The sequence below is a fragment of the Pomacea canaliculata genome, linkage group LG12 (genome assembly GCF_003073045.1).
Source record: "Pomacea canaliculata isolate SZHN2017 linkage group LG12, ASM307304v1, whole genome shotgun sequence".
NCBI lineage: Eukaryota > Metazoa > Mollusca > Gastropoda > Architaenioglossa > Ampullariidae > Pomacea > Pomacea canaliculata.
Genome location: NC_037601.1, coordinates 4,188,070 through 4,211,559, shown reverse-complemented (window position 1 = coordinate 4,211,559; position 23,490 = coordinate 4,188,070). Strand labels below are relative to the sequence as shown.

General features: G+C 38.4%; 3 protein-coding genes across 4 annotated transcripts; all 3 read left to right on the top strand.

Moving 5' to 3' along the window:
* The first annotated feature begins 789 nt into the window (after positions 1-789).
* On the top strand, positions 790-7,781 carry LOC112576665. The gene is made up of 3 exons (XM_025259285.1): positions 790-1,189; positions 5,776-5,935; positions 7,443-7,781. Exons 1-3 carry the CDS (start codon positions 1,138-1,140, stop codon positions 7,684-7,686), a joined length of 456 nt encoding a protein of 151 aa, XP_025115070.1. The 5' UTR covers positions 790-1,137; the 3' UTR covers positions 7,687-7,781.
* On the top strand, positions 7,707-14,724 carry LOC112577317 (integumentary mucin A.1-like). Its single transcript, XM_025260373.1, has 5 exons — positions 7,707-7,773; positions 8,276-8,317; positions 8,880-8,969; positions 10,104-10,592; positions 12,168-14,724. The coding sequence occupies exons 1-5, from the start codon at positions 7,707-7,709 to the stop codon at positions 12,470-12,472; spliced, it is 993 nt and encodes a 330-aa protein (XP_025116158.1). The 3' UTR covers positions 12,473-14,724.
* Positions 14,272-23,079, top strand: LOC112576662 (b(0,+)-type amino acid transporter 1-like). Of its 2 annotated transcripts, XM_025259282.1 has the most exons (13): positions 14,541-15,657; positions 15,956-16,120; positions 16,352-16,453; positions 16,906-17,145; positions 17,489-17,614; positions 18,104-18,203; positions 18,919-18,963; positions 19,216-19,339; positions 19,657-19,760; positions 20,172-20,268; positions 20,588-20,737; positions 21,037-21,205; positions 21,433-23,079. In XM_025259282.1, exons 2-13 carry the CDS (start codon positions 15,958-15,960, stop codon positions 21,495-21,497), a joined length of 1,485 nt encoding a protein of 494 aa, XP_025115067.1. In that variant the 5' UTR covers positions 14,541-15,657; positions 15,956-15,957; the 3' UTR covers positions 21,498-23,079. The 2 variants fall into 2 exon arrangements, with proteins under 2 accessions (XP_025115068.1, XP_025115067.1); XM_025259283.1 differs by lacking the exon at positions 21,433-23,079 and having other exon boundaries at positions 14,272-15,657; positions 20,588-20,792; positions 21,037-21,140.
* Positions 23,080-23,490: the final 411 nt, after the last annotated feature.

Sequence of the window (23,490 nt, the reverse complement as noted above, 5' to 3'; positions counted from 1 at the left end):
TTGCTTCCAGTGATGCACAGAAAGTAAGAACCAGTCTTTCAGAACTTTTATCACGACAGATGTCCAGGCCAAGGGTCTGTAGTGAGTGATGTCATCACTGGGGACAGGGACGATGACATGCTTTGAAACAGCGGAGGACGACTCACAGATAGAGGAACGTGTTGAAGGTTTCTCTGAAGACAACAGAAAGCCGGTTGGCGCGGTGTGGGAGGACATCTTCATGACCCACTGTTGTGATCCTGGAATGTGTTGACCACCTCGTGTTCGCTCGCTTCTAACAAATGGAGTCTGTAGCTGGGATGCAGGGGCAGTGGCTGTAACTTGTGTGAAAATTTCCCGATTTAATCGACCGTAGTCAACCCATCAGGGAAGGTGGTCCTCATCATCATGTCACTGGTATGGTGACGGTTCGAAACCTGCTGGACTGAAACTGAGACTTGAAATCCCACTTTGCTGTGGGTATGGTTCCCTGTTATGTACTCCACTGTAACGCTGCTAACATGTGAACTGCATCGTTTTCGCCTTCAGTTTTTTTTTCTTCAGAATGGCGATGAATCATGGCCAAAGTGCATTTAAGTCTCATTGTATTGACAAATATATTGGCTGACACGGCATGTTGACCGACTTTTCTATATCCCGAACGATCAACCCTAAAACACTGGTTCCTTTTGACCTTTACACACAACTTTCCAAACTAAACCTGATGAAACGAGTTTTGACCGATTAAGAACGACACTAAGAGCATTGAAGAAAGAGTAATAGAAAACTCTCTGTCTATCTGAGCGCGTGGCCACTATTTTTTTTTTTTTGTTCTCACCTGAAAATCCAAAGGTCGATGAAATATTCATCACAGGCCAAGTTTCTGAAAAGTTTGTCGGTCAGACAGTTCGACAATGTGTGTGTGAATCTGTCACCACGTCTGCTTGCACGCGCACGTCCTCTAGAGATCACAAGCTCGCTGTCGGTGCCACGCATGCGCACCTGGCAAGACGTAGTGAGGAATCAAGAAGCGCAGGTGAGCAGCATGTACACCAGGAACATGAACTACGGGTGTACACAGGGACACACCCGGGATTGTTAGACTGTGGCACGTACACACGAGCTTCTATTGCGGATCTGTTGCTGTCGTCTGTGAATATGTCATCGATTCTGCTGGTGTTGCTCTTCTTTCAACTTCGACCTTGTACAGGTGAGTATGGACAGACTGGGATGACGAGACAGAAAGTACTGATATAAACGCTTGAAGAACAACACGGAAATGCACGGAATAGAAATTTTAGCAGATAATATTTCTGGCTTGTTCTCAAGAAAATAAGTGATAATTATGGTTTCTTTCAACAGATTGTTTGTAATCTGCTGGATGAAAGTCCAAACAAGGGTGCAAATGGTGGTGTTACTTTTATGTTCAGCTTCTTACATTTTTGACTGATGAAATATTTTAGAGTTTAGTATCCAGACCATACAAAAATAAGCACTGCAACATTTTCTTTGTTTTTTTTTTTTTTTTTTTTTACATTTAGTTGTTTTCCAGAAGAGTTCGTCGCGAATGATGATGATTATTTGGAGATGGTAGGCTGTGTGTGTGTGTTAGTGCTGTTGTATACGAGTATACAAGTATTTCTAGCCAAGTAACTATTGGGTTGTTGGACAAGTCATGACGCATTTTTGGAATAGATGGCGATAGTTCATTTTTGGAAGTATTGGAGTCATTCGCATCTTTGTTTTTGCCATGTGATTTGACAGCTGACAGTTCTAGTTCCATTCTAAAAGACAAAAAAAAGCAGCGGGTTGGTTAAGTTTTGGAGATTTTACAAGAAGTTGAAGATAGAAGAACAAGCTGTGCATTTTCGAACTATTTTACCTTTGACTTCCTTAAAGGTAAGAACTCGCTTCAACCTTGTGAAAAGTTGCATAAAGTTTCTCTTACAACATTAATGCAAACGATGGCTCACGAAATTCCGTGCTGAAGATTTCGATCTCAAAGACGCTCATCGTTGTTGGAGGCTCAACGAGGTTGATGACGGCAGACTAAAGGTACTGATGGAGTCAAACCCACGCGACACGACACGAACCATTACAGCAACATTGAACATTCATCACTAAGGCAGATACGTAAGCAGCCTCGATATTTGCTTTCTTCATAATCTCTAAGATGTTCATTTAATGGCGCCTATATAAACATATGCGATATGTTCATTACGCGCAATGGAAAACGTTCGTTTTTAATTTTTGTGTAGAGGGCTGATAAATTGTGAGAAGTAGATTGTAACAATGTGGTTCCCAAGTAATCTTGGTCCCGACGTGATGATTCGCGTTAAACGATGTCGAAAACAGACACTCCTCATTAAGGTGCCCTGTTTTTTTCGAGCTCATACCAAGGAACCAATCAATTCAAATGTGAACTGTCGGTAAGTGGACAGTGAGCGAACACATCATCCAGAAACGTCCAGCGCTCGTTAATCGTCAAGGAGTCGTGTTCCGTCATGACAACTTGAGACCAGAGGTTTGATCCCTCGACAAAAGTTCCTGGAGCTTGGATGTTTGTGTTGCCATACCCACCACACTCGCCTGACCTCGTGCGTCAGACTTCCACTTGTTTTGCTCTCTTCAAAACTTCTTGTGTGGTATAACATTCAGTTCAGATGAGGCTGTATGAGGCTTGTTCAGTTTTTCGCCGATAAAGACAGATCTTTCTTTGAACAAAGAATTATGATCACCGCAAGACAGCAAAAGGTTATCGAACAAAACAGACAATACATTTTCGATTGATCTTCGTTTTTCATATAAACAAACGCCATTAGAAAACATAAAAAAATACTTCATGACTTTTCCGACAACCCAACATTTAAAAAAAAAATGGAAAATCAATTTTGAGATTCTGTCTTAAAGGGCATTGTTTGTTTTGTTAAGGTCAAAATCATTCACAACTAACTTTTTTATCACCTCGTAAATTCATATACAATGAACATAAATGGATTTCGTTTTATAATAAACAATAGACAAAGTCTTTGCCTGATATCGTCTCACAATTTGTTTTGCAAGCAGTCTTGACGACAAAGATACAAAGAGGTGGGGCGGGGTGGCGGTGTGGGTAGGGGAATGTGAAAGATGCCCGAATAATAATAATAAAGAACATAAATTTTCAAAATATTTTCAAAGGAGATAAACATTTATTTATATTTACCAGGCTTGCTTACATAGCATATCATTAAATTAGAAAAGGATTAGTGTACATTTTCAAGATTATTTTAAACAAACGGTCTGGATTTAAAATAAAAACTAATTAAAAAATAATGTTTCTACCATTTAATCGGCATGTGAAGCATCTTTGAATGTTAAGATATGCAACATGCAAAAAGACATATATCCTATCCCATAATTGTGTCTCCACGTACTGCTACAATAACAAAGTTTGTTAAATGTTATTGTTTTGTCTCAGGTATTGCTACAAAATGCTGAATTGTACATGTTGCAGCTTGTAAATTGTTAATAAGCTAGCCACCAAATCGATTCCCCGAAGGTCGAGACCCTACTGGCAGGACATTTCCCTGAGCGGGATTTTTATTTTTGTCTTGGAGGGGTTCAACGGGTTTAATCCTTTGAACCTTTCTAGCCGTTCGTTCGTAAACGTAGTCTGCTATGTGCATGTAGTGATGTCGATCTGAGTGTTTGCACTCTTCTAACATTTCGAATCTCGCTAATGAATGAAATGTATACATTATAAATTTGCTTGCAAGCATAAAAGTATATTTTGGCAAAATAAAAAAGTCACAATTACAATTTGATTCAAAGAAAACTCGTTTCCCTCGTCCATCTCGGGCTTGTGTTGACTGTTGGCAGCGCTGTTTGGTTTGACATCACCATGTTGTCACGAAAGAAAACAGTTGCACGCAGTCTCCGGAGCCGAATCCATAACCTTTCCAGATATTTGACAATTTAGTGCGAGAAGGTTCTTCGGTTAACTAGTCCCCCCAGGACCGTGGGGTGAAAACATCAGAAAAAATTGCGTGACCAGAACTTATTGAATCCACTCCACGCTCTTGTTTCACAAGACCATCAATCATATTGACCAGCTTATTCACAGAACACTCTTCTATCGGTATGACAATAAGATTTATTCACTACCCTCCTTTCATCTGATGTTTGATCACACGTGGGGGCTGAAGATATCGTCTACTCTACAACTGTTCGCTTTTCATGATGTTAACTTATTATACATCACCGTGAAGTGTCCTGACCATTGCCACTCGACTCCTAGAGACATCGTCAGTATTTTCGAAATGTCATGTGACCAAACGATGAAGATCGTGATGATGGAGGCCGTAGTAGAGGACAATAAAGATCAAATGCCTTTTTGCAGCACACCTTTGTGCTTGTGCTATGCATGACAGATGACTGTTTGAGCTCTCCATCTCTCACTCACACACACATTTGTTGCTAGAAGAACAGTAGGATTAACACAGAGGTGGGAAATGTCCGGCCCGGTCAAGGCAACCGCAGATGACTCGAAGCTGAGTATATCTAAGAGCTTTTTTTCAAAACAACATAAATTGTTATTAGATGAATCAGAAAAATAATGTTAATTTTGAGGCAAGAGCGAAGAAAGTTCATAACGGGATAGACAGGACACACGCTGCAAAAGTGTTAACACACTCTGTTGAAACTATAGCCTGACCAAGTATACCAGGATACTTTTTAAGTAGATAATTTTATAAATTCCGTGATTGATATGATAAGTATCAAAATGTCCCTTGGAGGAAAAAAAATATCCCACTCCGGCTTAATAACTCCTCAAGCCATGGCTGATTTTGCTAGGGTTATGGGGTTAAAAATCACAACTTCTACCTCGCAGTTAGATGGCTGACCTTAGTATGAACCTAGGAAATTATACAACACATACCATTGATTCTCTTTATCCATAACAATACCCTGGAAGAGGAAGCGTGGTAGTGAATGTGTCCGTTACAGACCAGTCAAGCAGGCAATGGTCTTCCAGAAACGAGTAGCGTTAAAAGGACATGCTGAAAAAAACTGATGTTGATGTGCATTAAATAAAAACATATGAAGTTTTATAGTTTCATGAGAGCCACCAGTATTTCTACAGCTTTTCTCAACAATATAGAGCGCATGGGGATTCATGGCTGTTCGCCAACCTTTTTATTCCTTTGGACAGTGAAATTTCTGGTCGACTAATGCTTTTCAGTGAACTGATGGCTGTTACACGTTCACATCAACGAACAATGGGAAAACACTAGAAGGGCTGACTCGCTCGTATTCAAAGTGCCCCTTGACAATCTCGACTTCTCATCTACTATTTATCGTGTCTAAATTCTCTGAGGGATTGCTGTAGATGTAAGTCTGGTACAGACATGCATGAAATCGAGAGAGTGAGGGTTGACGATGTCCTGCCAAGGTCCGATGAATCTCATTGTCAGCGTTCACCACGACCCTCGCAATGTTTGCTGTTCATCTTGGCATAGCCTTTTTAATTGCTCATTTAGTACATAATCACAGCCCCACCCCAGCTTTACCCAGATTAGAAAAATAATTACACACCAACTCGTCTTTTATATGAAGATTTCTAAACCCTGAACTTTGTGAAGAACGTCTGTGTTTTACTTGTTTCTTGACTGCCTGTACCATTTATTATCTTTTTTGGTTTTGGTCTTCATTTTGTTCTCTTCCTTTTTCTTGTTGTTGTTGTTGTTGTTGTTGTTGTTGTTGTTCTTTTTGGCTTTTTATTTATCAACCATTTATTTATTTCTGTGCCGACAGGTGCTGTCTATGAAGCCCGAAGCTTGGTCCTGTTCAAAGCGGGCAAACGATGGAATGAGGCTCGAAATGTGTGTGCTCAGGGGAATGGTTACCTAGCAACAGCAGACAAGTATACCATGTCCATTCTGCTGCAAACCAAAAACAATGGTGTCATCTCCATGTCAGTAGCACATGCTTTTCTCACATCTTTCTTGTGAATATAGGACATTAAATGTCTAAGAACTTATCGAAACAAACTCATGCTTACGTTAATTTTTAAATTTTGTTGAGGGCTTTCAGTTCTTTCTTCGACTTTCAGAATGAAACTAATGTTGGCTTTGTTTAAGAGTTAAATGCGCGGAAATAGTTTTGTACTTGAGAGAACCCTTTTAGTAAGGTCAATCAATGTTTTCTAGAAGAATCCGATAGCACATATCCATTATCAGTCTCGCGTCGTTTGGGAGTGCGTGCTTTTAAGGAACACTCACGAGGGAGAATAAATAATGAATAACGATAAAACAATTGCAAAAAAAAAAAAAAAAAAAGTTTGTTTAAAATTGCGTCTGAAACTCAGCATCAGTAAAGGCCATGATACCTGGCGTGTTCCTGTATTCTCTTGCGAAGAAAATAAAAATTGGTCTTAATTCGTCACGTGCTGTCTACCATTTAACAAACAAATATTTTGAGTTTTGTTTGAGGCATGACCCTCCATGGGCGAATAGCCGCACGTAGTTGCCAACTGTACATATCTTGACAGTGAATTTGTCTGCTGAGCCATTCTATTCAAATAATAGCAACAAACCCTAACCATAATCCTAAATATAAACTTACCCCGACACCTAACCCTCAACCGAACTTGAACCCAAAGCTATCATAATGACAGATGTTGAAGCCACATGTCCACACACACACAAACAAAAGCTCTCCACAGCCAAAACACTATATAAACATTAAAAAAATGAAAGCATGAATACCAACAAAAAATAAACATCGACGATCGATAAAAACAAACAAACAAACAAACAAACAAACAAACAAAACAAGACAACCAAAAAAAAACAAAAACAAAAAAACTCTTCAATGTTTGCATTGAAAACAATTCTTTTAGTATCTTTGAAGTACTGCATTTTCATTACACAAATAAAAAGGCGGTGTGTACATGTGTGACAGAAGTTTAGAAAAGAAGAAGAAAAAAGTCGCCTGGCAAGTGGGGCATAATTACCGCGCAGTCTACGTTCTTGTCTTTACCCAAGCACATAAAGACGTTGCTTCCAATTAAAATGCTAAAGCCCGGGAAATCATAAACGAATTTTGTTGTTGAAGGAATTTGCTTCTTATCGTCTCTTTTTAGCCTGAAATTGTTTTCTTTTAAATATATTTTTATATTTTTTGGTCATTTTCACTTGCTTATAGTTTAAACAAACAAACAAACAAACAAACAAACAAACAAACAAACAAACAAACAAACAAACAAACAAACAAACAAACAAACAAACAAACAAACAAACAAACAAACAAACAAACAAACAAACAAACAAACAAAATGTGTTTGCAAGCTGCATTAGTGATAAACGAAGGCTTTTTTTTAATTTCAGAAAGGTATCTGGTGAAGGCACAACTTACTGTGTGACATAGCTTTAGTAGAAGTGATCATGTTATGTATCTGCTTCCATCAATCGTGTCTACAGGTGGGACAATGTTTGGATCGGACTGCACACCGCTGACCCCGTGTACAACATGTTAAGTGCTAAAGGCTTTGTATGGGAGGACTGTCAGATGCTAGGAGACTGGACCAACTGGCAGGCAGACCAACCTTCAAACCGTTACAACAACTGGTGCGTGCGCCTCCAATTCTCAGACAATTTAAAGTGGTATCCAGAACAGTGCACTAGCCAGGCCCACTTCCTATGTCAGTACAACAGAGGTATGTAAAGGTGTCTATTGTTCTCACCATGGAAACTGCATCTGTTGAAATCAATCTATTGATGATACGATTCCATTGTCCCCTAAAAGGCAACAGTGTGTGACCCTGCGTTTAAAAAAACTAAAATCTTCATTTCTGAAAGAAACCAGTTAGACCAAAGTTTTAGACAAGTGTTTCCATAATTTGTCTGGAAAATTTATTTTGTAGTCATTGTTAATGACTTGTCAGCTGCGAAAGCACTGCCTAGCATTTTATTTTTCTGTCTCTGGAAAAAGCTAATTAAGATTCCATATTGATTTATAAAATATTAGTTGGAGGGAGCAAGAAAAAAGTATTTTGTTTCTGAAGTGCGTGATGTGTGCAGGTCCTTGCCAAGAATGGAGGAATACATCAGACTGTGTGATGACATCAGCAAATCTGTTGTCCATTATCAAAGCTACCCAAGATGAAGCAGTTTCGAGACGAGTGTTTAAACTTTCAGGAACAAGAAAACAAACTTTGCTGGGGCTTCAGCTTCAGTATCAGTGCATCTGGGTGCACAATTCACATCGGAGAAAATCCTGTCCTGTGTTCTGAAAATCCCTCAGTAACATACAGTCCTGGGACAAGCTTTCACGTGGATTAGACAGTGTTTTAACGGTACTTTAACTTCTTCCATTGAAGTTTCGAGTTTCTTGCTCATTCATAAAACAAAGATGGCCTTTTTGAGTAGGCTGTAAATATTTGACTAAACTGAAAAGAATTAAGGAGCTATGTTTACATTGGAAAAAGGAAAAACAATTAAACGACATCAGTGTAACGAAGAAATTATTAATCAGCGAAACTGCGATTATCTTTTGTGTCTTTTTGCTGAATTTTTGTGGGATTGTTCTTTATTGAAGGATACATCATTGTTTACCATTTAGTTTAAGAAATTATCCTTGATCTGCTGTAAAATTGTCACAATTTAAAAAATGAAGAATTCATTTAATTACACTTAGTATACAATGGTAGCAGATTACATATAGATGTATATTATAAATTTCTATATTCATATATAAATTACGTATTATTTATACACAATAAATGACAAATCCATCGCAGATAGAGGATTTTGCAGACAGGTTATTGCCATCCATTACTGTAGCCTCCAATACATTAGCATCATCTCTTGTCAGTATCACGTGACGTCAGCAGATCACTTGACCTTTGTTCTTGTCAGTGTCATCTACTACCAGCATCCCGATTGATGTCATCAACCAAGACTCGTTTCCCAGTAACCATTGTGATAGTTTGACTACCCAAGGACCAGGTGAGTCTCCAATAGTCCCCCCATTCGATCTTTTGTTTGCATGCATTTATGCATACGTACCTGTGTGTATGTGTATGTGTATGTGTATGTGTATGTGTATGTGTATGTGTATGTGTATGTGTAGGTGTAGGTGTAGGTGTGTATGTGTATGTGTATGTGTATGTGTATGTGTATGTGTATGTGTATGTGTATGTGAATGTGAAGGCGAGGTGTATGTGTATGTGTATGTGTATGTGTATGTGTATGTGTATGTGTATGTGTATGTGTATGTGTATGTGTGTGTGCGCTTGTAAGCGAGCTGTGAGGAGTTCACGGAGAATAAAATATGTGAAGGAGGCGCCAAGTAGATGAGAACTGGATTTTTAGACAATATTCGACCTCCCCCAGAACTACGGGGATAAGAGTTTTGAAGGTCTATAACTTTCAAAACTTGCAACTGATTAATTCTATTGTATTCAAGTACTGAAGAAATGCTCTTTTCATAGGAGTGCAAACACACACACACGTACGTTTCTAATATAATTAATTAATATAATATAAAACTCCTGTGACATTGTTCCTCTGAGCACATTGATATTCCCTTCAGGAACATTGATTATCGTGTTAGCTGCAGTTGTTATATTGAGAGCAGTTCTCGTTAACAAGATTTACATTTTGTTTTTAGCTTCCTGCCCTCTCTCACTCCCTGCATTTGTATGCCTGCCTGTCCTTCAGTTACCATCAAGCTTAGTATTTACTGCAGTTCCATGATTTTCACTTCTGAAAGCTTGAGTGTTTATTAGTTATGAGCTTAGCGAGTCAGTGGCATGATGAGCAGCAATAATACTTGCTGGAAGTAACCACAGGTTAGTGATTAGAGATGATTGCGACAAGACCAGATTTACGGGGACAATATCCGCCAGTAGCAGTAATTTCTTCACAAAAATATTACCTCAACTGCGACAAACATTTTGCAGCATTCTACAGTTCCAGCAACGCCAGTGTTTCTTGTCAAAGTGTGGATTCTAATGTCATGACTAACCTTTTATGACAAGTTTTTTTTATTTTTCAACCTACTCTTTGTGTTGTTCTGTGTTAAGGTAGTTGGGTTTCATGCACTTGAAAAGACAATTTAGTTTCTGTTCCATAACACAGATACGACATCTCGTCTTTCTCAAAGAACAACAGTCGTTACAAGAACATCAGGTTCACCGGGGACAGATGTCACCTTGAGGGAGTCAACCGGAACCTCAACCCTGTCCACAAGAGATGGAACGCGAACAGTCACGAACATTCCTACAACAGAGAGGACACAAGATGTCACAAATGTTCCTACAACAGAGGGGACACAAGCTGTCACAAACATTCCTACAACAGACGGAACACAAGCTGTCACAAATGTTCCTACAACAGAGGGAACACAAGCTGTCACAAATGTTCCTACAAGACAGGGAACACAAGATGTCACAAACATTCCTACAAGAGAGGGAACACAAGATGTCACAAATGTTAAAACAACAGAGGGAACACAAGGTGTCACGACTACAACAATCGGGGCGCAAACAACCACGACTTTGACTACAACAGTCGGAGGACAATGGGGACAGACCAGCATTGCTACAGTGCTATCAACTGAAAGCAAAAGTAAGTTTTTATCTTTTGGATGTCAGAATATTGCAAGCTGACCTTTGCTTGGTATTTTCTGTACTGATGATAGAAATTTTATCATTTTTTTTTTTCGTGGGACATGCAATTGTTGTGCATCTTTGTGTAGTGTGTGACTGTGTCTTCTCCTACAGTCTCGCGTTTATTGGGGTATCTGTGGACAGTACACTCCTCCCACCTACCCATCCGTCTACCTATTGACGCTAATACTGTTATGTATTAACATATCAAACACTGTAATCTATAGATCTTTAAGTAAGCAGCAGAAGAGCTCGGTTAGTTTACTTCTTGCTTTTGCCTTTTCTCTCAATGCAAGCTCCAAAATTTCATAGTATGAAAGTAGTATTATTTATCAGTGGGAGAGTTCATGACAGCAACAAGGCCTACGTTGTTCTTGTTGCTTGCTTGAAGCAGCGGTCCCTGCCTACAATCATATGTAAAATCATGGACGTGTACAGGTGGACTGCTGACTGTCTGCCGAGACCAATGCTTAGCCTCTTGCGAAGTTCTCCGCTGTTAGTCTCGGCGAGCCTGAACAATGAATGTGACTAAACCGGAAGCTTTGTACACACCTGCCTCGTTTTAGTAGTTAAGTGGAAAAACTCGGCTGCAAGAAGTCCAGTATTACAAGGTCGTGGTCAGACCGAAGAAGCCACCTCTCTGCTCTTGGTTTTTTAATGCTGGAAATTTGTAAAAAAAAATCCTCACGCCGAGTTTCTAGCGTGGAAGCGACGCTGTTCTTTGGGGTGCATTGAGCAGCGAACACCCGGAGGCTCTTGGGATCACGGAAACCAGTGTCTTCCCAGGATGCGCCGGGGCAATAACTTACTTGCCTATGACCCCCGCAAGTAAACTGTGAAGTGTTGAGCTTCTCTAGCAAACAATCAATCAACTGCTTGTCACAGCTCTATTAGTCTCTGTAATTTCCAGTCAGATGTCAAGCCGAAAGTCTGGAGGGATTTGGGTTGTTGGCACTCGACGATGCTCCAATGTAACGATCTCTGTTTCAATAATCTAATGCCGTGTCCAACCTTTAAAGAGTACTCTATCTCAACACAAGGCAGTAAGGTATTTGTAATTATGACAAACAGTCTGAAAACGAGACTTAAAACCTCAGTTTTAACGTTTGTAACATTTAGTGGTTAATCAGGATTTTTATTTTTGTTTGCCGTGAAGACCAGTCAGGTAAATGATACGAAACTTAAACAAAACTGACCGTAAATTAGATAAAACAGACTCATAAAAATGGAAAAAGTAATCTCTAAAGAGCGTTGAACACGGTTGTTTCATTCAGGTGAGAATCGAAAGTTGTGACAGCTGGATGGTGTTACCATGTTCACGATGATGGTCGATTAACCAGTCCCCGAGTTAATGATTTCTTTCTCTGTTTTATTTGTTCTTTTTTATTTCTCCTCTCTCTTTAATGTCTTGCTCATGCACATGCACACACACAGTGTGTATATAGTAGTTCATCCTGCATGTCAGGCAAACCCTGAAAAGCTAGAAATCGTGTTTGACAATGTCGCAGCCTCACAGTTTGGACTCTTGCATCAGTTCCAGGTAAGGAAAGCCCCAGCTTCCTGTGTGTCTGCAATTTTAAACAGCCCTCATCCATCAGCATCAAAGAACAGTTGGATGCCAGGCAGGAGGAGATCAAGAAGCTGTCCTTGAACAAGAGCAGCCTGTCGTCATGGAGACGGAAGAGAGAAAGTGCGAAGGACAACCGCGTCTCTGCTCAAACTGCAGGCCTCATCGGAGTTGTCTGCCTCGCGGCCGTCGCTTTCTTGATCGTCCTCTTTGATATTGGATCATTGTGGATCAAGATTTCTGACAAAACTTTTTCAATAACCTCCAAATAAATTTTGGTTTGCTCCGGCATGCTAGAGATACCTGTGGACATGTGGACATGTGACCAGACTAACTGGGAAGTTAAATATAATCAAGCCTCTTTATTGTATGACAAGTTAATAAAAATATTAGGTTTACATTGACACCAATTCTGAGTCTGCAATGAGTAAACTTCTAATTATCTTAAGCTGTCAAAGTTTTGCATGCCCTGCCCCACGAAGACTGATTCTGTCTCGTTTAGAGAAAGAAAGAATCTTGGCAAACTTACAAACCTTGTTTTCACACCACCTGTTAAGTTATGTATTACTCACTCATTTCATCTACGAATATCATAATTTTTTCTGACTTTTCATTGACAAGTTCTATATATTTTCCCCTACATTTCCATCAAAATTCTTTTCGCAACTGGTACTTGAAAATATTATATCAAGAGCCACTTAATGAGAGTCTTTAGGTACAAGAAAACGAGTTAATTAGCTCTAATTCCATTCTGTTTGCATGTTTACACATTCCCAGCATGACGAAAACAGTTCTTGAGATGTAGATATTTATCAATAAAATGTTTAATAGATGTAAATGCTGAAAGAGTGTGAAAATGCATCACGGAAGACCATCTTGTGGACTGTTATGGCCGATGCTGATGGCCAATCATAACTGCTGAACAGAACCCTCCCATCGTTTGTTTGTTGGCTGTTGTTATCTGCTGTGGAACAGTCGTGCCTTGCCTCTGTTTGCACAAACAGATCGACAGGAGTGCTGGTGTGCCTTTCTAGTTCTCGGTCCATTTTTCTCACATTAGCTCCACAAGGGCTCTGTTTGCCGGGAGACCAGATTCCTCGCTTCCTGTTCAACTTCCACGCTGGGTTATGTTTGTCATTAGTGTTCGGATAACAACTTCAGTCACCTTTTATATCAAGTTCGTTGATCAAGAATAAACACTTACTCTATGTCCAATCTGGCACTGCATTTAAGTGAGTGTCCATCAGGGACGGGAGGTCCCTTTCTTAAAAAAATGTAGTGGCGGAGCAGTTCACGTAAAAATTCAATTCTTTTCATTTCTGTTTCTCCATTCATTGACAGAACAAGCAGATTGCAGTTCTTTTTTCATTAAAAATTTTTTGCAACAGTATTTTGCTGAAGGAGACGCATTGGAATCCTTGTAATGGTTCACACAGTCAACTTGGAAAGGGGGAAGAGTTACTCGAATCATCACATTTACCGGTACACGGTTTTAATATACTCACGACCGTAGTTTCACACTCAAAATGGTGATCAGCAGGCAGGCCTGGATTCAGCATCCAGCTCAACAGCCTGAAGTGTTTGTTATCTGAAACTTCGACCTCTTGTACACCTCAAGTGAACTTGTCTGTTCACATGAAGCAGCTTATGTCATTCTGCGCATGCGCGTGAGCCTTTGACATTTTGACATTATTTCCTCACACATCTCCTTCCCTCCCTCCCCCCACCAGACAAGACAATTAGAGGCCGTCTGTTACACATATGTACGCTTCTTCCAAAGCCAAAGGAATCTGCAGATTTCACGAAACTGTCAATCCTGTTTGTTTCCTGATTCTTCTTTTTGTCTGTTATTTTTTTTTTCATTTTTTTTGTCTGCATAATTGTTTATCCTTTCATTCTTCAGTTCAGTCTGTCCATGTCTCGTTTTCATGTTTGTAAAATGCCTATAATTGTACATACACGGTCATTGTCTCTCGAAAAGACAAAGTATCTACTATGAACAGATACTGATTGCTAAATCCTGCACATAATCATGAAGACGTAAAAAAAAAAAAAAAAAAAAATCCACACACACTCTCCATTTACAACCGTTCAATTCGATTATTGCAACTTAGATACAAAATAACTGAATATTTCAATGCGCGCCTCAGAATGAAAGAAGATGTAATGACAAAACAATGGCTGTCCTATATGCAACTTATCATTTATATATAAATATCGACAAGCCTTTCTTTTTTCAAAATTATTGTAAGTTATTTAGTAATGATGCACATTCTTCTGTGAAATGCAACTGTAATGTATTTTATATGACATACATGCAATGTACATTTGAATATTTGTATTGATGTTATACATGGTACAATAAATGTAAAATAAATATAAGCAGATACTGTCTCGCGTTTGCGATAGTTTTCACTAGTTTCAAGCCGTCGTAATTACTTGAAAGAAAGAAAATATTTAAACTTACAGGACAAACACTGAAAGTAAAGTCTGACAAAAAAAAAAAAAAAAAAAAAAAAAAAAATAAATAAAGAAATAAAAAAAAAAGACCAACAATAAAATTCAGAAGGGTTTGCAATTTTTTTTATAGAAAGAAATAAACATTCACAACAGGCGTACGGCAATATTTACATTATTATCAATTACAATGTAGAGACAAAGATTTCATGAATTGTGTGTTATGTTACATCTCTTCCGTTTGTTGGTTTGTCTGTCTGTCCGGCTGTCACCACCAAGTACTTGTGGAAACAAGTAGAATTCTTTTTGAAATGCAGGTACAATTATCAGGGTCTTATCTGAGGCTGAGGGGAGAACTAGTTACGAGTGGTCTTTATCTCCTTTTATCCTCTTGGCATCAAGACCCTTCACAGTACATTACACAACTTCAATGCAGACAACATCGACACGAACCACGCGCTTTGTCTTACTACCATATATATATATAAATACGATATAAAAATAAAATGATATATATATATAACGACTGCTTGTTCTATATTGTGACAAAGATGAGACATGGTTCTGCCAGCGTTCATCGAATGTTAATGCTCGTCACATTATGAAACCTGTTCTTCCCATTCACATGCAAGCAAACAATACTAAATAATAATCTGTGGAGCTCGTAGCTTCATTATTTAAGCCTTTACAGCATGCCTCCCGCTCCTTGTTTTCATAAATCATGTTCTATGTATACAACTTATTTTTCGAATAACGTTTTCTATTGAAGCAAAAACAAAAAACAAAAAGAAAAAAGAAAAAAATATCAACAACAAGAACAAAACCCCTAGCCGGGACTATCACAGGCACATCTAGAAAACTAGACATCACATGAAATAGTCATAAAGGCTTTATATCATAACATTATTGCCCCACATCACATCATTCAGAAGATAAAGTTACTCTAAAGCAGACTGTGTGGCTGTCACTGAAGTTAGCTGTGGAAGTCAAGCGCCAAAAGGTAAGTTCACTGTTGTAAATATTCTTAGCTTTTGAATTAGAATATAAGAAAAAGTATTTACCTTTTTGGAGATTAAGATGAAAGAATAATAGTTTTAATGTTTATTAATGCCCAGAGCCATAACATGGCTGAGTGTCCAACAAACTTGGAGAAGCAAAGTGGATGAAGGATCACAAGACACAATACAATACAATGCACAACATTTTAAATTCTTTTATTAATTTTAAAATTCTCTTTTCTTGTCACCACATCCAAACCGGACAGTTTTATTTCCTCAAGTACCGTATTTTGTTTAAAGATATGGAGATCATAGTATCCAGTCCAGCCGCTTCGAAAGAAGTCGATAAAGAGGCAGAAAGTGAACAGAAGTTGTCAGGCGAAGATGTTGAAATTAAGACTTTTGAAATGAAAAGAGAGTTGGGATTCACCAGCAGCATAGCAATTATCATCGGTACAATTGTTGGTACGTAAATTATATATTTGTTACATTGTAAAATCTGAGATATATATATGATGTTAAAACCGCGGACTAGACCTGTCGGTACATATCAACAAATCAGTCATGCATTATAGATTATTGTATATATAATAAAATGAGTTTCACAAATCTGAGGGAACTCAGCATCTGTTTGTAGTGATTCAGATGGCATCACCTTTTTTCAGCAGGAAGTGTTAAAGCAATTTTGTGATACAGGTTCCGGAATTTTTGTATCACCCAAGGGTGTGCTACAGAGAACGGGGTCCGTGGCGCTCAGCCTCATTGTCTGGGTTGGTGCTGGCCTCATCGGCCTCCTTGGTGAGTTAATTGCTTTGTATGTATTTCAGCCCAATCGCCACGAAAAAAAAATAATTTTTTTCTATCTTGCTCAGATGCAGCCTCATGGGGCCGTCACTAAATGAGGTCGATGTTGTCACCCACACCTATAGGTGCATCGCCTTCTTAGACTGCTATCTAGCAAACTAAAGTTGTTTCATCATTTGGGGAATTCTTCAAAACATAAAAATTTCATATCAAAAACGTCTCACTTCGTTATGATGCGTTTGAAAACTAAAAGTATAAATTAATAGGGACCAACATTCCTGTTTTTCTGTATTATCTGCAAGGCAGAAACATTTTGCTGGTCACCGGCTTCTTACTTTTTGGGTCATGTGTGATCTATATATTTAGGAAACCTAAGTATCTCCTAACCAGAAGTGACTACTAGGGTCAATCCGCATGTAGTAAAGTCTTTGACCCCGGGTGTGCAGGAGGACTGTGCTATATTGAGCTGGGCACCTTGATCCAGAAATCTGGAGGAGACTACACCTACCTGAAGGCAGCACTGGGCAACATATTTGCCTTTGAGTTCATGTGGGTCTCAGTTATTGTGGGGAAAACTTCCTCCCTAGCCATCATGACACTGACCTTGGCAGAGTATGTGGTGACCTTTTTTGGTCCATGTGTCAACACTGAAGCACTAAAGAAGATGATTGCTGCTGCTGCAGTGGGTAAGGGCAACAAACAATCTCATCTGTGTCTTTGATGTCATGATGGAGAGGTCTGCAGGTTTTGTGACTGTAGGAGTATAAAGACTACCCATCAACACTAAGGGTAAAATCCACAGTAACTGTCTGACAGTTCTGATAGATATGTACATATCCACACACACACACATGCATAAATAAGAAAATTTATTGATAAGAACATTGCATTACACATTCTATAACATTTTGTATTTTTATACACCATTTTCAAAATGTAACTATTCAAATAGTAATTATAATCAATTTAATTTTTTTCACTCAAGGAAGTGGCATACATTGTGGAAAAGTGTGGCTTATTTATTTGCAGTGTTAGTGGGGATCGTGAACTGTTACAGTGTAAGGCTGGCAGCGCGAGTTCAGGTTCTGACCACAGCCATTAAAGTAGCAGCTCTGGTCATTATCCTGGTTGGAGGAGTCGTCATGCTTTTTGAGGGTATTTACTGCTTGCTGCATATCTGTTACATCAATAATATAACTGTTTATGAGTTTTTGAGTTAAGTGGTCACAGCCAGAGAAAAATATCTCCAGACAGTCACTTTATTACAGTCTTGCTGGACTTTGTCACCAAGGTTAAAAACATATTCTGCACATTAAGATTCATTAGGTGATGTGGCAGCTTGATAGCCTCTGCATAAATCTGGTTCATTGAGGTCACGTAGTCATCTTTTCCTCCCACATTACCAGACTGAGTGTGTGTGCATGTAAAGAGAGAGAGAGAAAAAAAAAACATCATGACATAAAGTCACAGGTTATAAGTGCTGCTGAACCAAAGTACTTATTTATTTCTGTAATGTCCTTCACTAGGTCTTCAGTTACTAAACAAACTAAAGAAAAAGCTTCGTTTTACAAATATTATTTAAGAAGAAGAAGAATTGAATCCTAATGTAGATTTGCTGCAATAAATATCATTTTTGTTGACCAGGTAAGACAGAAAACCTCAAAACAGGATTCAGTGGTTCTACGGACTCTCCATCTCAAATTGCTCTTGCATTCTATGGTGCCCTCTTTGCATATGATGGATGGTCAGAATGTATTATTAACTTTTATATATGAAAAATAATGTGAAGTAATTAGTTCCATTCATTTTTAATATATTAAAATTATGCTTATGTCTGTACATGTCTGTACATCAGTGTTTATTCAGAAACATGAGTAAATCCCACAGAATAGCCACAAATAATGTGAAGAAAATTTGCTTAAGGGTGTGTGAAAATGCTAAAGATTGGGAATCAGGGGCCAGGGAGCTAAACATGTTTGTCATTGGAACTAGATCGACTTTGAAGAGTTTGGTCAAATATCAAAGTTTAGTAAAATGTCTAGAATAAAGCTAAAACACAGGAGACAGACAGATGAAAGCAAATATATTGTCATTGTTTTTAAATGTCATTGACAATGATGTAGAAACTTAGAAGTAATTAAAGCAGTTTCTTCACTTTCTTGACATCAGGGATCAAGATCATGATAATGTTTTTCTTTTATTATTACCTTTTGTGCCTGGTCAATAAAACCGTTGATCATTTTAGCTCAGAGCTTAAGGAAGAATATTTCATGTATGGAAAATGCTTGAGTGTGTATGTGTGCTACTGATTGATATGATTGAGGATTTAGTGACCTGTATTAGAGACAAACGAGCAGGTGATGCATGATGATGATGATGATGAGGAGGAGGAGGAGGAGGAGAAGGAAAAGGATGAGGAGAAGCATGTCAAATGATTGTTTTGTCAAACTATCATGCAGGGCAAACCTGAACAATGTGATTGAGGAAGTGAAAGATCCTGCAAAGTGAGTACAAATTATATTAATTAAAAAAATTATAGCAGAACGACAAAGAATAACAGCACTATAGGAATTTAAGTTTCTTTTTGCATATTTATCACAGGCTCGATTTGTTTTTAAGAGATGACTGCTCAGATCTGTGTTCCTATTCCCATTTTCTTGAAATTGAACATGTGTTAAGTACAATAGACTAATGCCTGCAACAGCAGCAGAATAAGCCATCTTTGTGAAAGTTTTGTTCCTTTGCTGCACACCCAGAACTCTTCCACGTGCCATTGTTGCTGCAATTCTGATGGTAATCCTTCTCTACACACTGACCAATGTGTCCTACCTGACTATCATGACATCAACTGAATTGCTGGAATCTGATGCAGTTGCCATGGTAATTATATAAGCTGTTTCGTTTTAGTAGTTAACTGGAAAAAAATTGTCTGCCAGCAGTCCAGAAATACAGTAATACAAGGTCATGTTGCAGCTATTTCAGCCCCCATCACATATTATGAAGCAGGATCATGAAATAAAACAATATTATGTAGTAATTTTTCTTAAATACATAAAAATCTTTGCTTCTGAAATGTCACGAAAACTGTTTTAGATAATTTGCTCAGCGTTAATAAAAGGGCAAAACCCAAAGAAAGCCCCCTCTACAATGTTAAAATCAAAGAGATGCTTGCTTTCCCTAAATTTTCCCTCTTGTAGCTCTGGGGGAAAAGAGTATTAAAAAGTGCTGCCATCATCATGCCCCTTAGTGTCATCGCCTCTACCTTTGGGTCTTCTAACGGCTCTGCATTTACAGGAAGCAGGTGAATTACGAAACATATCAGCTTATGTTACCAGACTGTAATAGTCCTGAAAATACAGACTTTCAGAGACTTATGATTTTTGTATCATCTCTTCCTAATATTTTCCCCTGAGCGACTGCGACGTATAATAAAGTCAATCATTATGATCAGGAAACAGTTTCCCATGAAAAAAAGTCATATCATGTTGCAGGTGTATAGCACGAACCAGAAGTAACTTTTAAGTGTTAAACTAGACAATTACTGAAGTATATGAGGTCACCTGATGACCTAATGATATCATTTAATGTCGTTTGTGTCATTTTCTTGAACTCGGTTTCCTATGAGTGCTTTAATATTACTATTATTACAAATGTGTATGGACAAACATATACAAAAACATATGTAGAGCACTGCATTGTTTATTTAAAACAGGTTAATATTTGCTGCAGCTAGGGACAACAATCTACCAGCATTCTTGTCTTATATCCATGTCAAACAGAGGACACCACTGACATCCACGATTTTCACTGTAAGTTTTAACTAATTATTACATCTTTTTATTAAAGAAAAGAAATCTCTGCAAGAAGCTTACGTTGATGGACTTGTTACCATTTTTTGGATTTTACTAGAGGTAGTGAAATTTTGACACTAGACCTTTAAGACAAGAAGACTTGTAAAAAGCATCTCGTTAATGTCTGGGGATGGGGACAAAACAACACTTTCTGGACATTGATAATGAAAAATTTGTCAAAATCTTAAAAAAGTATATTTCCAAGAAACTTTCTTACCAGGTATAAATGATAATTGAATTAATATAATAGTTGATACATTATATTTGTAATTTTCAGATTGCTGTGGCACTTTTGATGATAGCCGCTGGTGATGTATTTAGTCTAATTGACTTTCTTAGCTTTCTGGGCTGGTTATTCTATGGTCTTAACTTCTCGGCTGTTGTCATATTGCGATTCAAAATGAAGGATGCCCCACGACCATACAGGGTGATCATATCTTGATGTCCTTAGCTCCATCAGTGCCTTTGAAGATTTTTCACTTGTACGAGGATTTGATATGTGTTTGAATGAAAAATATAAAAAAGAAAATAGATATGAATCAGACCATGTTTTCAGTCAATTGTTTACTTTACATAAATAACATTTTCGCATTGTTTTTCATTTTGCCTGAGACTCAATTTGTCACTTCTTGTATGAACAGAATTTAAGTTACGAATATATCAATATGGTCGAAAACATTAAAATAAAAAAATAATTGAGGAATAAAACTTTTGTTTTGTCGACAGGTGCCAATAATCATACCCATTGTAATGACAGTGGTGTCCATATATCTGGTTATCGCTCCCATTATTCAGTCGCCAAAAATGGAGTTTCTTTATGCCTTCCTGTTTCTGCTTGGAGGACTTGTGTTTTATTTTCCTTTTGTATATTTCAAGCTGAAATTTCCAGGCATAGGTCAGTATCTTTTGTAAATAAAAAGTATTTTAGTGACATCTATAAAAAAGTTGTTTACTTAAATAATAAAAGCATGAGATTTCTTTTCTTACAATATATTTCATTTCTTTGACCTATGTTTCACAATATCAGAAGAAGAAAGATCCTGGAAAAATAAAGTAATGCAGAATGAAAACTGTTTCAGTCAGGTTCATGTTTTTTTAGTGCTGCACATTTTACTTCCACAGATAAATTCACTATGTGGTCACAGCTGCTGCTGGAGGTATCACCAACAGATCATCATGAGGATTAAGAAACCATTTCGCTAATTATACAACATGTTGACTCAAGTTTAGAGAAGGAATCATCTCCAGACATCATTCCAAGTGTTCCTGCTCCACAAAAAGCAGAATATGCCAAATTCAGTACATGTTCATTACTTGAATCTACAAAAGTTGTTGTAAAAAGTGTACAATGAACGGCCTAATGCACTGTATTTGTGATGATATATTTGTTTCAGATATCCCTTTGTATTCTTTTGGAATTTTAAATTTCACCAATGACATCTTTAGTTTCATTTGGCATATGTATGCCACATTATTGTTTTTCTTATATTGTTATAAATATTTGTAAAATTGACAGAGAGATTAACAGTGGAAAACCTCACAAAAGGTTAAGCATTGGTCTCGACAGACAGACAGCAGTCCACCTATACACCTCCGTGGTCCAACCGATTGAACCGAAAGCCAAATTGAAGAGGGTCCAGTTTGCCCCCGGTGGAACGTGAAGCATGTCCGAGAACCAGAGCTTTCATCCCAACAGGTCAAGGCCACCGGCCTATCATCGTTCACTGACATCACCAGGGCTGGTCTACCTTTAGGCGAACTTTACAGTCGCCGAGGGCAGTCACGGAGGTGAAGGAGGGACGCAAAAATGGCCTGCTGCTGTTTTTTTTTTTTAAGTGATGGAAAATGTTAGGGGAAAATATTAAATATCAAAATGACATTTGCAGGGCATCTTTCCTCTGGTTCACTTAACAAAATCACACGCCATTGGAGATAGTAGACAAAACGGGACAATCATTGCTGGACGACAGCAAAACAAACCATTGAAGAATGAAGGGTCACAACAAGCAGTGTTCACTCGAACCCCGAATTAGCTTTGAGCTGGACAAGCTCGGGACCCGCACGTTGAGATGCCTGTTGGAGGACAATTCACCCCCTGAACAGGGAAGTTGATACCTTTTCTATAAACATCAATGGCCCATTCGAAGCCTGAAGTGAGGGAAACCTTGGGCCGACAATGCTCCAGCAGAGTTGCTCAAGTGTGGCGGGGAAAAGACAGTGAAAGTACTCACCGCACTGTCTAGAAATCTGGAAAAACAGAAAAGTGGTCCAAAGAATGGAAACAATCCCTGGTCATAGCCCCCTACACCAGAAGAAGGGTACTTGCAAGCAAGGGATAACCTTTGTCTCCTGTGCTGTTTAGTATCTATTTGGAGAACATGCTACACAGTACCTTTCAAGACCGTCAAAGTCATGGTGAGCACCAGCGGGCTTAGCAAGGTGGAGATAATCGAGAATGGAACGGAGAGCGAGGAACTTCAAAGCTTCAGTTACCTGGGCTCTGTTTTGTCCATGGACGGCGGCTGAGCTGTTGACTTTCGTCTCCAAATCATAGCTGCAACAGAGACTGAATGGAGTATGGGACAACAACATCCTCTTTACCACCAGATACAGGCTCTACAAGGCCCTCATCCTTACATGAACAGACACAGCCTCAAGTTTGCGTTTCCAGATTGTTTCCCATTGTTTAAATATGTTGTAATTACTTAAAGGTAGATAACACAGAGGAACACTGTAATTCAAGTTTGATGAATAAAGAGACTAAACCTAGTGAGCTATTATCAGGCTGTTGACAACATGAGAATGTGTATTTTGTCTCGATGTTCTAGAAAATAAGATTGTTGACCACCTGATTAAGGATGTTGTACAGCTTTTCCACACCAAAACTGTACTTACATGTACATAAGTTCTGTAGGATAGGCGGAGTGGGAAATCCCCAAACGCTTGCCGGGTCAGCAAAGAATATGTTTTAGAGTAGTTTTTTAAGCTTACACAGTAAGAAATAAAATTTCACAACATGATTACAATAATAATGCACACTATCACCATTTACGACTCAGACCAGGGGGTGAGAAAGCCCGGCTCGCGGATCATTTGGTCTGGTGTGGCTAAGGCAACCACAAACAGGACTCAAAATTCAATATATCTTGCTTTTTTCATAACAACATAAATTTATATTAA

Excerpts from the sequence above, each read along its gene's own strand:
- LOC112576665 (XM_025259285.1), top strand. The coding sequence starts at position 1,138 with ATGTCATCGATTCTGCTGGTGTTGCTCTTCTTTCAACTTCGACCTTGT. Across the intron at positions 1,190-5,775 it reads TCAACTTCGACCTTGTACAG|GTGCTGTCTATGAAGCCCGA; the intron begins GTGAGTATGGAC and ends CTGTGCCGACAG. Across the intron at positions 5,936-7,442 it reads AACAATGGTGTCATCTCCAT|GTGGGACAATGTTTGGATCG; the intron begins GTCAGTAGCACA and ends TCGTGTCTACAG.
- LOC112577317 (XM_025260373.1), top strand. The coding sequence starts at position 7,707 with ATGGAAACTGCATCTGTTGAAATCAATCTATTGATGATACGATTCCAT. Across the intron at positions 8,318-8,879 it reads GATTAGACAGTGTTTTAACG|TGTCATCTACTACCAGCATC; the intron begins GTACTTTAACTT and ends TGTTCTTGTCAG. Across the intron at positions 8,970-10,103 it reads TTTGACTACCCAAGGACCAG|ATACGACATCTCGTCTTTCT; the intron begins GTGAGTCTCCAA and ends TCCATAACACAG.
- LOC112576662 (XM_025259282.1), top strand. The coding sequence starts at position 15,958 with ATGGAGATCATAGTATCCAGTCCAGCCGCTTCGAAAGAAGTCGATAAA. Across the intron at positions 18,204-18,918 it reads CTCTTTGCATATGATGGATG|GGCAAACCTGAACAATGTGA; the intron begins GTCAGAATGTAT and ends ACTATCATGCAG. Across the intron at positions 19,340-19,656 it reads AATCTGATGCAGTTGCCATG|CTCTGGGGGAAAAGAGTATT; the intron begins GTAATTATATAA and ends TCCCTCTTGTAG.